We start from the raw sequence: 14,546 nt of genomic DNA, 5'->3' as shown, positions 1-14,546 counted from the left end.
GCACAAGCTGGTTAGTAAAACTACCAGTTAGGGCTGAAGAGACACAAATACAGTCCTGTGCAAAAAATGGGCCAAGCCCAAAATATAACAGTTTTTACTGATGGTTTTGGTCCAGATTGAGTCCAGATTTAAACCCTAAAGAGAACATTTGCTCTCACATTAAACACAAACTAGCTTGACAATGTTTTTTAACTGTTCGAAGCCATCAATGCTGAGTGGAACAATCTTGACCCCTTTCTGTAAAAGGCTGTCTGCAAGTTTACCCACAGGACTTCAGTGAAAGGCTATTCCATACTAACTGACTTTGTTCCTTTGCTGACTGATTTGTTAAGACCATTAAAAGCTTAATGTTTTGCTTGGGCCTTTTTTGCATAGGAGTGAACTAGAAGCTAGATCAATAGGCTTGTGAAACTTGGGTTCCATGTGAAGTAGCACTAATGCAAACAAAGAGTGGTAAAACTTGACAATACCTCAAATTAAGTGCACCTTTACAGTATTTCTGTGAAACAAACACACATTTCATTTTACCTTTAAGCAGGACTGACTGACATTTTTAAAGACTAATCCAGGAGTCTATGGTAAGCATTTGTTTTTTTTTCTGTAAGCACAAGCTTAATATGAACTTTTCAGTATTTCTGTATTTATTATGTCCATGTCTTGAAGTTTCTTTCATTTCATTTTGTATTCCTCTCTTTTATCTATTTAACACAAAGTATATGAGTTTGTTCTTATAGGTCTGTTTGCTGGACAGCCATTTTGGCTGTAACATAATAGTTTTACATTTACTGAAATAGCGTTATACAATATAATGCAGTTATTTGGAATCTAGACATTTTGAGAACTAAATGATAGATAATATTGTTAACATAGCTAATTCTGGAATTTAAAAATTGTCAATGAGCTAAGAGCTGTTTAAGGGCTAAAGGAGTCGGTTCTCATTGGTGAGCTGAGCTCACTTATCTGAATCGAGAGAAAAGAGCCGGGATGGCCATCACTAGCTGTGTGATTGTGCAGCTGCTTTCCACTGCATTTTAATTTGAGACATACTGTGAGATCATATTGGCGCAGATTCTGAAGGTCCACCTGATTTGAGTTCATTTGCTTAAAAACAGGCTTTTTTCCCCTTTTACATACACAGTTGTGGTGTATGTAATTGCATGATGACGCAGAGCAATTACACACATCCTCGAACAAACAAGGTGTTCAGAGTTTGGGTCAGGATCAGGTTTGTTGACCTTTGTGTTTTTTTAATTAGTTTGTCAATGCAGCCTTGGCTTTGTGAGGAAAATGAAATGTCAATTACAACCCAAATTTGTGAACATTTATGTGCAATCAGAAATAAAGATGAGAGATCTTCAATAGCCAGACACTTTTATGAAGTAGACCATGGTGCCAGTTGCTTGTGTTTCATTGGCTTGGAAATTGTGAATCAGTTGCTGAGGGCTGGAGCTTGTATAAGAGGCTTAGAACATTTTCACGCTGAATACAGTGACTCGATGTGGCATGGCTGAGGATTTTTCCTTTACTTGTCTTTTATCATTTTTTGAGTATCTTATGTATATTATTATTATTATTATAATTACTTTTTGAGTAAAAATAGATTATTTTGTTTTTTTTTTTTCATTTAACTTATTTTGTCGTTTTAGTTTCCTTTGATTTATATTGGAGATGGTTGATAATGGGTCTTGTTGATACTTGTGGCTCACCTCAATGACATCAGGTAGAAAAAATACTATGTTGAATACAATCCTAAGTTGACTTAAGTAAATGTATAACAGAAGATGCTCCCATAAGTGCTTAAAGTAAAAAAAATAAAAGAAAGGAAGCAGAGTGTTCTCTATTCAGTGTTAATTAGTCCACAACCATGACTCTGAACATAAATGAATAACAGTTTATCCTAGACTTGCATGCATCATCTGCAAAATCATGCATTTTAATAATTTATAGATTTTAATATCAGGGTTTTTTGCTTACTGTTTTTTGTTGTTATTATTTTACTGGCATATACCCAGAATTGTCTTTTGAAACAGCTTGGTTAAATAGTTGTTGTAAGTAAGGTGCTTTTCTCACATTCTGTGTAGCTGTGGAAGCAGCTACACAAATGTGCCGCAGCATATTTGTAAATCACAAAACTTGCCCAATTTCCTAAGAGTTTGGTGGAAAGAGTGAATTATTACTCATTTCTCAAATCAAAGACAAAAAAGAAGCTGTGTAAGATCTCAGTTAATGTGTGGAAGAACACATAACGCATTGTTAAAACATATTTTGCTGCTATTGAAGCTAGCATTAGCATTACTATGACAAGTGAGTTTGCAGCCAGCCAACATGGGACCCCCTGAATACCAGGGAGTATTTCAACCACTCTGAATAAGTATTACAAGGACACCTTACACAGTTTTAATTCTCAAATCTAGAGCAACATACATACTCAAGTTCACCTCTGATGACAAGACGTTGCAGTATTACTTTTTGTCATTATTATTGGACAATGTGACTTTTTTTTTCTTTTAATGATATTTTGGAAATGTCATATTGAACAAATTTAATCTATATATCTATCTAGGACAAACCTAGAGTTCTTAATGAAGTAGCGTGCTTAATGAACTAGGTTATAAACACATGTAAACTATACTGCATAAACAGTTGGCTATAGTGATTAAACAGCAGTCATTTTTAAGATTCATTTTGGTTGAAATGTCAACAGATTTTATATAGTTTATATAGAGTATTTTGAACCTACCAAAATTTTACTTCTTTATCTCAGGGATGTAAGTTCTGACTCAAACTCATAGTGGTGACTTCTCTTGGTGTGACTAGAATGCTATTAGCATGCTGAGGAAGGCTGTGCACCAAAAGGCAGCTGTGCTTAATCTGAGTTTAATAAATGTTTTGTTTATTATTTGTGTGCTGTCTGAACAGTTTCTATTTTTTAACTTTTGAAGTTAAAAGGTTTTCTGTTCTGTAAGAGGGCCGTTTAGCTGCTGCTTGTTTTGCTTAGCATTAGTTTTGGTAGCCTGTCTAAATGCCAGTGTGAAATCAACACTATTGGCTTTAATTTGGTGGTGCTGTATTGGCTAATAATATTGGGCAGTCCACTGCAAATACATAAATGAGTCTGTCATTGGTGATGGCACTGCATGGCATTTTTTTAACCCATGAGATTTACACTCATTGCTGTGAGACCACCAACAGAGTGAAAACTTGGACTTGAGCTCAATATGAAGCAAACAAAGGTCATGTATAACAGGAAAGCCAACTAACTTTACCATTAAATGAATGTAGGGCTATTTTGTTCCTCACTCAACACATGTCTGTGATAAGTAGCAATGACTGTAAAGTTGGCTTTGACATTAACAGCAGTAGCCAATACAGAGTGGATGCAGAAAACAAGACCAAATATGATATGATAAAAATATAACATCAGAATACTTTTCAAGGCAATAGATATGCATACTGTGGAATACAGTGAAAACAATCATCAACACAAATATGGCACCACAGTGCCTTGACCAGGTATAGGACTCTCTCCAAATGATGGCTAAACTATAGCAACATTAAAGAAGATGCAGGAATCTCTGACATGTACTGATTGCTTCCTACCTGTGACAACAATGTCCTGTATTTTTTATGTTTGGGCTATGGGAAGGGTGGCAAGACAGAAGTCTTTCTCATGGAGGAAAAAAGGAAGAAAGAAATCATAGCCAGGCTAAATTTTGCACAAAGATACATCCAGTTTTCCAAAACCATGTGGAAAAATGTTTTGTTCTGATGAAACCAAGGCTGAACATTTTGGCCATAATTCCAAAAGATATGTTTGGCACAAAAATAACAGTACATCACCAAAAGGACACCACAACCTCAGTGAAGCATTGTGGTGGTGGCAGCATCATCCTTTGGGGCTGCTTTTCTTCAGCTGGAACTGGGGCTTTAATAAAGATGGAGGGAATCATGAATAGCTCCAAATACAAGTTGATTTTGGCACAAAACATTCAGGTTTGGAAAGCTAAAGATGCTGAAAAGCTAATGCTGAAGGGAAATTTCACCATTCAGCATCACAACAACCCAAAGCGCACATTCAAATCAAAGAAGGAATGGCTTCTTCCAAAGAAGATCAAAATTTTGGAATGGCCCATCCAGAGCCCAGAAGTGAAAGTATGTGAACTTGTACGTTTTGTATTTTTCCTTTTTTTCAACCCTGAAGCATTCTTATTGTTTTTCAAGTTCTGACATGATTTATGTTGGTTTCATTTTTACATCACAAAACCTGCTACTTTTTACAGGGGTGGGTAGACATTTTTATATTCACTGTATAAAATGGCTAACAGAGGTATTTCTGAGAAGATGCAATATACGATAATCCTCCTGCAGGGAATGTGAAAAGAAAATAAGTGAAAAGACAGAAGCTTCCAAAATTGGAGTTCAAAAAATGGGACTCCTAACAACCATGCAAGACCTGGTAGACCACCAAAACTGTCAACATCAGATAAAGAGTACTTAAAGTTTTCATCTATGAGAGAGAAGAAAAAAAATTGTCCATCCTTCCACTGTGAGAAGACAACACTACGAGTCTGCAAAGATATGTAGCTGTGTAGCGCCAAAACTGGACATGTGGAAACATGAGAGTAGGTTTTATGAACTTAATGAGTCTCAATTTGTAATTGGAATTCCCTGGATCTCAAGAAGTAGAAAATGCAACCAACTTCTAAGACTGAACTTTGGACATTGGAAAAATGTCAATGCCAATTTGTTTCGAAAACTGAAAGCAAGGCAAAGTGTGCACACAATGTATAGCTTTGAAAAAAAAATTTAGTTGCTGAGGCTTACTGTTAAATATTGTGTCTAACTAAATAACCTGCTGTTCTGACTGAAAAAAGGGTAAATGAAAAGCCATTTCTGATTTTTGCACAGTAATGTAGACTTTCTATAATTGGTCTGAATCTATCTCTTTATTATTATACAACCCCATTTCCAAAAAAGTTGGGAAGCTGTGCAAAACATAAATAAAAACAAAATGCAATGATGTGCAAATCATTTAAACTCTATATTCCATTGAAAATAGTACAGAGACAACATATCCAATATTGAAACTGAGAAATTTTATTGTTTTTTGAAAAACATTTGCCCATTTTGAATTTGATACCAACAACACATTCCAAAAAAGTTGGCATGGGGGCAACAAAAGGCTGGTAAAGTTAAAAAACACCTGGTGGTTGACTGACAACAGGTCAGTAACATGATTGGGTATGAAAAAGCATCCCAGTGAGACTGACTCTTTCAGAAGTACAGATGAGGAGGGGTTCACCACTCTGTGAAACTGTACAATCAAATAGTGCAACAATTCAAGAATAACATTTTTCTACATAAAAGAGCAAAGAACTTTTGCTTTTGCTTTGCAAATCACTACATGGGCTCAGAAACACTTCTGAAAACCACTGTCTGTGAAAACAGTTTGGCGCTGCATCCACAAATGCAAGTTAAAACTCTAAAATGCAAAGAAGAAACTGTTAACAGGATACAGAAAAGCCACCACCTTCTCTGGGCCCAAGCTCATTTAAAATGGACTGAGAGGAAGTGGAGAAGTGTCCTGTGATCTGACAAATCAACATTTGAAATTCTTTTTGGAAATGATGGACACTCCAGGCTAAAGACCACTCAGCTTGTTATCAGTGCACAGGTCAAAAGCCAGTATTCATGATGGTATGGGGGGGGCATTAGTGCACATGGCATGGATGATGTGTACATCTGTGAAGGCACCATTAATGCTGAATGATATATACATGTTTTGGCAACATATGCAGCCATCCAGATGACGTCTTTTTTCATTGAAGGCCTTGATTATTTCAGCAAGACAATGCCAAACCACATTCTGCATGTATTACAACAGCATTGCTCAGTATTAAAAGAGTCCAGGTGCTAAACTGACCTGTCTGCAGTCCAGACCTGTCACCACTGATAAAATTTGCCGCATTATGAAATAAAAGATACGACAAAGGGACCCTGAAGTGTTAAGCAGCTGAAAGCCTATATCAAACAAGAATGGAAAAACATTTCACTTTCAAAACTACAGCAACTAGCCTCCTCAGTTCCCAAATGCTTAGTGTTGTTAAAAGAAGAGGGGATGAAACACAGTGGTAAACATTGCATTTTGTTCTTATTTACATTTTGCACAGCATCTCAACTTTTTTGGAAATGGGGTTGTAATATGTGCGGTTGTTTGGTGTTCTAGAAGTACTGGCGACACCCCAAGATATCCTCAGAAAAGTGTATCGTGAAGTAATGATGACATAGGGTCATACTGCCCACCCCTAAAGGCAGGGATGGCCAGAAAGTAACAGAAATGACACAAATAATAGCAAGCAGCAGTGATGCACCACTAAGGTACAGAGAAGACAATGGGTGCCGACACAGACACGTGACACATTTGTCACCACTGGTCAAAACAGCATCCAAGTCTTCTACTGTGTGCACCCCTGCACGTATCACCAACCCTTCAAATCACCTGCCAAGACTATAACACAGCCTAGTGGGGCCTTGAAAACTCCAATGAAGAGCGTGGAAAAAAAACAATTTTTTTACTTACTGGTAACACCATTATAACACAGAAAGAGATCAGTTTTGCTGTAGTTAGACAGCGTTCCAACTTTATTTCAACTTCACAAAACCTAACCAATGGAAATGCACCTAACCTGTTTTACAATAGAGGTTAATGGCTTTCTCTGTTAACCCACATTTGGATACTCATGCATGAGCACATGAAAGTGTGACAAACAGCGAAACGTGGAGTTGAGCACCTTATTTTTCAAAGAGAAAAGAAATCTATGTAAATATGCACAAAACGTAAATGCAGTTTATGCTGTCCCTGCTGCCTCCATGTTATTGCTTAACTGATTAACAACTGCTTTATATTTTTAATATGTATGAAAGTATAAATTCTTTTCCTAAAAAGCAATATTCTTCATGACTGACATTACAAACTTCTTGAAGGAAAAAACTGATCGGAGGGGTCCACCTCCATCAGTCCCTGACTTGTTAAAAGCTCACCCTGATTGGATATCTTTTGCACACAAAGCTGGCCACAACTATAGGGATTTTGTCAGTTGCATTCTGATTGGCTGTCTGCACATCATTGTATATGCCCTTCTGTGCAGCATTTTTTATCACCCAGACAGGAAACAGGACATTGTGATGAAGAGAACATGCCTTTTAGAGCAAGATATATATCTATCAGATTTTCAAGCACCTCACCCTACATGCCTTGACAAGACAGCGCACTGTGATGTGTTACGTTCTACATATTTAAGTAGATTTTAGTTTTCTATAAAAAAAATAAATAAAAAGCCTCATGTTCCATGTGATTGGCTGTTCATTATACACATCATGCTTTCATGTGCACGAGGATGAGGATTAAACACAGCTTGAGTGTCTATAAATGGTTTCGAGGTTCCATTTCTCACGTTTGGTGAAGCTGAAACTCAGTCAGGAACAGTGAGACAGGCCCCTGCTTTGGCACTACACACTTTCTGTGTAAAAAATTAAGTCAACTTTTAAGTTCACACCAAACAGTATTTATTATGCACGGTGAGTGTAAATAATCCTCAAACAAAACATACCGATAGCTCAGTAGATCAAACCATAGGATACATGGAAATGGTTGGTCTATTTGTTCTGCTAATAACTGTTTTTGTAATAAATTCACAACGGAAAGTGCAACTGGCTTCCATTTCCAATCAATCCAAGGCTGAGGAAGCAGCCAGTGCAGATCATATGATATTACAACAGGTTCTATTTAAATTGGTTTTATCATCCATCCACCAGAAATGACATCCACTGTATTAGAAATTACAGAAATACAGACTGTGTAGTCTATGCAGCTATACATACCCAGGATAAGACATCATTGAGTATTCAGTATAATAACACTGGCCATTAAATGAGTGATTAAGCAACCTTTTGTACCATAACATTCATTTGTACTGATGAAACTGTATGAAAAGACTAAAGCTCTAGATTGGTTCATGTCTTTTCTTCAGGAGGTCAAAAAAAATCACATAAAAACAAAGGGTTCTGCTCATGTTTGTAAGCAAACAGTAAGGAACATGGTAGGAATCAAGACGCTGATCCTTATTATTTCACTTTGCCATGCAATGAGGTACACATGTGTCTTTCTCCAGGACTCCAATTCAGAAGAATTTACATAGTATTACATACAAATGAAGCACTGTCTGAATGAATCTGTGGTTCGTATCTAAATAATCACAGTGACCTGTACATCTTCAGCTCCAGAAGCCAGTCATGTCCCAGTGAGTAGTTTCACAAGTGTCAGTTCACACAAAAATTACACTGCAGCTGATCATTTATGTAAAAACACCAGTCTGTAGAAGTGAGAAGCAGCTGGACTCGATCACTAAAAACAGTTAGAGGGTAAGATAAGATCCATCTCTGAGAAGGTGATATGGCAGCATCTGTGTGACGGACACAGGTGGCAAAGTTCCTACCGGTCAGGCCTCTGAAGACAGAAGACTTTGGCTTTGTGGTCTCCACCTGCAGTCACAGCCATGGAAGCCTCTCTGCAGCATAAAGATGGAAGAATGTACCAGAACAGTGGTTAGACATCACCACATCTGCCAATGAATATAAAATACAAGCAATGCCATCTTTAACAGATACTTTCAGAGAAGAAATGAGAAGCAGGTGGCTCTGCAATGAGGTTGTTAGGGTAGTATTCATTTTCAAATCTTTACTTCTCTAAATGCATGTCTGGCCTCTCACTCAGAAGAGCTAGTTCACGTTTGCTGCAAATTGGCAGTTTACCTAAACATATGCTACTTTCTAAGGTAGTCAATACTGCAAACATTCCACGAACTGTAGCTATTTAACCTATTAGCTCTAATACAACTAAACAGCATATCAAAAAGTCTCATTGCACTCTGCTTACTAAGTCTCCCCATCACACAGCGCTACCAAGCTGGGACGGCAAAGGCTGGAACGTGCGTCTACTATTCAAACTGCCGCCAACACTCAATGGACAGCTCAACACACTTAGAGAACACTACCTGACAATTCTACAGGACTTTTTTCATGCCGTGGATCCTCATGGATAAAGTTAAAAAAAAGTTCAACTTCAGTGGAAAAACCCAACTCATCATGTCACTTTTCATGAGGTAACCAATCAAAAAGGAGGCTAGGAAAAACAGAACCAGAGAGTTAATGCGGGGCTAAAGAGCAAGAAAGTTATGCTTGCATTTGGAATTGAGAAAATTCAGCTCAAAGACAAATCTCAATTCACCGGCACATGTAATATCCTGTACATTGTTATCGCTGAGGTTTGCTTAAAAGGAGAAAAAAAATATACGAAGAGTACCCCTCACCATCATAACTTCATGAGTATTTTACTTTAATGCAGAAATACAATGTCGACATAGGCTGAGTAGGAAGAATTAAACCTGGTGGACTTTTTCTCCACCAAAATGAAGCGCAACGAATGATAATCTCTTAAGTCTATTTAGTGTGATGTGGTGTTCAACTTCCCGCCCATAACATCACCCATAAAAACGTGCTTCTCTGCTTTACAAAAGTTGCTACAGGCAGAATCTAGATTTTTTGCGGAATAAGTTCCGCCATCTGAACACGGTTTATAATTCAGAAAATGAACCTCTCCTTTGGCAAATATCCAAAGTACTTAGGACTGCATCTCCTTAAGGGTTTCAAGTACATGCTTCGAAGCACTGGAAACTACATACCCACTACCCAGTCATCCTGCATCTGGACCCACTGAGCACATCTAGGGGCAGACATGCTCACCTGTTGAGTGTGAAGTCCAGGATCTCTGCTGAGTGACCACGGTACTCGGACACCATGCTTCCAGAACGAGCATCCCAAAGTGTTACCACTCCACCCAGATTACAGGTGGCCACTACTGCTGATGATTCTTCCCACTGCAGATGGACAATGCCAACCTGAAAAAGATTAATGTAAGTTAATGCACATTACTTTTCCAATAAGACACAGACAGTAAAAGTGATAACATGCATAAAAAATTGAGTAATAAAACCTACAAATCACTTGTTACCTCATGTTTACATCTGTGTCTAAGACTCTGTGTGGACAAGTCGTATATGGCTAGCGTGCCATCCAGATACGCCACAGCTATCAGGGGCAGCCTGATAAAAAAAAATTAAGTGATTTTAAAGTGATTTTAATTTTTACTACATTACCATGCATGAAGATAATCTATTGGGGGCCACTGAAATAAAGTGTGACCTAGATGTGACCACTTCACTCCTTAAATACATAATGGAAACAACCAAAGATAAAAAAAAAACTTACACATTACAAAACCCTACAGACTCTACTGAGTTGGAATCTTGCTCCTCCATTGTGTTTTTCGCCTCACCATTCTCAACTGAAAATGAGGCCAGTATCTACAACAAGAGTACCACATTAACAGTTTAAACATGGATTTTCTGCACATTTTTAAGTGTAATACAATTTAAGTACACATTAGCTTTACATTATAAAAGCTGTTTTGACACAGTCATATACTAATGAGGTGTTTTGTGCAGGTGGACTCACTTTGCCTGTTGATGTGTTGATGAGTTTAGCCTGTCCATCCACTGATCCTGTTAGGACTAGGGTTCCATCTTTGTTGCACTCCATGGAAGTCAGCGCTCCCTGGTGGCCATCATGGCCTGAAAAAACGAAATTTACAATGTATTTACAGAGGACTAGCTATGTTTAATCAGGCACTGCACTGTACACGTCAGGAAGGAAAAAAGGATCCAGGCCCTTCAATTTTTCAGATAAAGAAATGAAACTCTTGTCTAGAGTTATACAGATGTTTAATTACCTTTAATTACATGGATGGCACTGCCTTGTTTAAGGTCCCACAGACGCAGGGTTCCATCCTCATATCCCACCATTGCTCTTTTTCCTGTGTGTCAGTAACATGCACTTACGTATGCGCATATGTATAAAAACTCGTCAATTGCCATTACTAATACTGCTTTTAGAAAGGCAGTTAAGATCTGTGTGTTTAAGCATCCAAGTTAAATTACTTAGCTTCTTTATTTCTGGACCATTAACCCTATTGAAAGCAATAAAAAGGTGATGTCTAGTGCAGTTTCGCTGTTTAAAAAAAATCCCCTAGTCCACATTACTTGGCTGCCTTACCATCAGGGAGGATTTTTCCACTTGTTGCCTGGCAGTTAGGTCCCTGAAACGTCTTACATTCTCCACTTGGTATCTTCCACATCCACACATTGCCATCAGCTGTACCCGCCAGCAAGACCGGTGCACCAGGGTGCCACTGTAGCCACTAACAGGAGGAGACAAAGCAATAAAGCTCACACAGGAGGATTCGGTTTCTTGTTTAACAACATGGCAAAAATTAGTCATCAACAATGGAGACATGCTGTTTACTTGAAACCAGAAATGCTCTACAATATTCATTAGGTCCAAAAGATTGCAATACACTACAGACGGTGTTGGCGGCAGTGTGGCTTCTATTGTTTTATTGCAATTCTTGCATTAAAGAAAATGCTTGTCGCACAGACGGAACTTTGAACAATGGTGGCGCTGTAGTGGTCCAAAGCGAAAGTCAATTAAACGTATTGCTAAACGTCTAATGCCTTTTCACACATATCTTATTACAAGAGAATTAAATGACAATTAAACAGGAAGGAGTAATGTGGAAACAAAAGCAGGAGTAAAAATACCGGTAAAGTTAGCACTCTCATTTTCCACTAATGTGCAAACAGGAAAGTTGAGTAACATATCAACTTCTATTGTTTTTACACTTGAGCTTTCAGTTTTCAGTGAAAAACATCTCCCATGAGCGTGCTCGACTGTGACTGTGCAAAAGTGACACACGGAAAAGCGATGTTTCTGCGAGGATTTTGCTTTTACAGTTTTCTGTTTTTGTGCGAGAAAAACACTGTTGGAGTGCATTTTATGTGTGTTTCAGGAATTGAAGAGCTGTTGATCTTACATGCTGTGGACTATTTAAAAGCAAACATTTCAAATTATGCAAAGCCTCAGGGTTCTGAGGGCTTTAGTAAATATTAACTGGTACCTAAATGGCTTCAGTTTACCTCCAAATCTCCTACTTCAAATGACCAGATCTCCTCTTTAGTCTCAACCTTCCATACTTTGATCAGGCCACTCATGTCACCGGATGCTGCCAGCTTTGAGTCATGGCTGAACCCTACACATGTAACAGAGTCCTTATGGCCTGGAAAAAAATGCATAAATAAGTGTATAGTAAGTGAATGAGTGACAACTGATCTCTTAAGTTGTGCATCATGCTTATATTAGGGACTAATATGGGTAAACAAAAAAGTTCCAAACCCGATACGTTTTGTCCTACATTTACCCTCCACCTTTACTAGAACTATGAGGAAGTTTATAAGCAGAAATACAGCTGATGTTACAACCCTGCTACAAGCAAACTACCACTCTTACAATTTTTCACAAGTAAATCTACTGATTAACTTTGACTATATTCTATAACAACACCACCTAGTCACACTGTAGGCTAGCTGCTGCCGCCAAAACAACTTAACTACTACTCTTAACAAAGCTTGCTGGTTTGCGTGGGGTATTTTAGTAAGGCTGTCAATGTTATGATGTCAACTCAATGCGCAGCCGTGTTTTTCAACACTTTAGAAACCTCAGGTTCCAGTGACATTCGGGGGGGGATCAATATCTCAAAACCAAAACGTATTGGCTTTGCAACACATTCGACTATTTGATTATTAGGATGATAGTGTCAATTTCTGAAAACACCATGAATTTTTTCCATTGAGAAAAACAGCTAAGACTCAAAGTTCCTAAAGGGCATGGCACAGACTAGAGATTTATGACATGACTTGTCATGGCACTGTGTTCAGTTGATTGGCGAAGACTATTCCAACACACCTGTACATTCAAACAACACCTCCCCATCAGAGACACTCCATACACAAGCCTTGTCATCCTCGGCGCCAGTGATGGCAAGATTATTTGTCACTGGGTCCAGACTGACACAGAAGACAGAACCTGAGACAGTAAATTGGGCACAATGAATAAAAAAATTAGTATCCGTGCCTATGAACTTTGGGTATATGTGTGTATGTGTTCGTATGTGTATATATATATATATATATATATATATATATATATATATATATATATATAAAATGTACACAGACACACACACACATATTTATATTTATATATATATATATATATATATATATATATATATATATATATATATATATAAATAAATAAAATTGTTTTTTAGGAGTATAAACTAGCGGGAAAAGCATCACCTGTGTGTTTAGAGAAAGTGAGCTCGCTGTCATCTTGCTCTGCTTCCATCTCATCCTCAGTTTCCCAGCCTTCATCATCCTGGTCTTGGTTGCCAGCATCAGCAAAATCCACGTCTTCAAACTCCTCAGCAAGGTCATCTAAAACCCACAGCACAGATGTAATAGCCACTGTAGTTTGCCTAAAAACTACACCCAGTAACTTACCGTCCCGTCTACACTGAAGGGAACATCAACTTTTCCATAACTTAAGACAACAGGCTCCATGAATCGCTGACTACTGGCTACTGACGCAGAAACGTAGCGTTATCGGAAAGACAGAGAGAAAATGAAGACAAACCACCAACCTGGAGTCTGTTCTGTATCGCTCAGATCAATGACTTCGATTATCTCTTCGTCCCCGTGAAGCTGCACAGCGTCTTCTTCAGCGTTATCCATGGCCGGTGACTAAACTCAGCGTGTTGGTCTCGCTACTGCCTTGCTAAGCTAGTTAGCTAGCTAGCTAGCTGGTGAACTTTACAGGCGGATTCGTAAAAGCTCCTCCTCAAGTTTGTGATCCCGAAAGATATCGTGTTTAGTCAGAAGACGTGTATTGTCAGTTTAATACGAATGTAATCTACAGAAAATTTTAATCGTTTTGTCAAAAACCATCCGTTACCCCCATGTTATTCACGTGTTAGCCTGTGAGCCCTGCGGTAACGTTTAACTACTGAACAGGAATGACGTCCGACTCGTGAACGATTCGTTCTTTTTGAGCGGGTGAATCGGTCGAACCGACTCACTTTTTGAAAGATATAAGTTACAATGCTTACGTCTTGTTAGAGGCTGACCTCTTTTAATACAATTCGACATTCTTATATATACTTACATATAAGTTACGTTCTCTCTTTTGCATGTTAGCCTTGCGTTTAAAGAGACGAGGCCCAGTCTTTTGGAGAGCAAAAGAACTGGACATCAGACTAAGTTAAACCGAACCTTTCTGTATTTGGAGTGGATGAGAATTCGAATTCGGCACCCCTGCCGCGAGATGCACCCCCTCACGGGAGCGCGCGCTCAAAGTCTTTTGCTCGAAAGCGGTCATCCGCTTTTACTTTACATATATCGATTTGAAGAACTTGCAAAACATCACCTTCGTCTTGATCAGCAACACCATAAATCGCTGTTTTACAGAATGGAAATACCCCAGATGTTCTTCTAAAGTACAGTGACTCGTAAATAGTAATACAAAAGTATAATGTA

At 38.3% G+C, this 14,546-nt stretch overlaps 1 protein-coding gene across 1 annotated transcript; it reads right to left on the bottom strand.

The window, feature by feature from the left end:
• Positions 1-7,542: 7,542 nt before the first annotated feature.
• On the bottom strand, positions 7,543-14,037 carry LOC118808107 (angio-associated, migratory cell protein). Its single transcript, XM_036570538.1, has 11 exons — positions 13,655-14,037; positions 13,311-13,448; positions 12,916-13,035; positions 12,090-12,229; positions 11,170-11,314; positions 10,847-10,930; positions 10,573-10,688; positions 10,327-10,421; positions 10,070-10,160; positions 9,802-9,956; positions 7,543-8,567 (listed from the first exon to the last, which is right to left on the bottom strand). The coding sequence occupies exons 1-11, from the start codon at positions 13,743-13,745 to the stop codon at positions 8,492-8,494; spliced, it is 1,251 nt and encodes a 416-aa protein (XP_036426431.1). The 5' UTR covers positions 13,746-14,037; the 3' UTR covers positions 7,543-8,491.
• Positions 14,038-14,546: the final 509 nt, after the last annotated feature.

Source organism: Colossoma macropomum, unplaced genomic scaffold, assembly GCF_904425465.1.
Source record: "Colossoma macropomum unplaced genomic scaffold, Colossoma_macropomum, whole genome shotgun sequence".
Taxonomy (NCBI): Eukaryota; Metazoa; Chordata; class Actinopteri; order Characiformes; family Serrasalmidae; genus Colossoma; species Colossoma macropomum.
The sequence above is the reverse complement of the archived record's forward strand: the minus strand, read 5'-3'. Positions and strand labels throughout refer to the sequence as shown.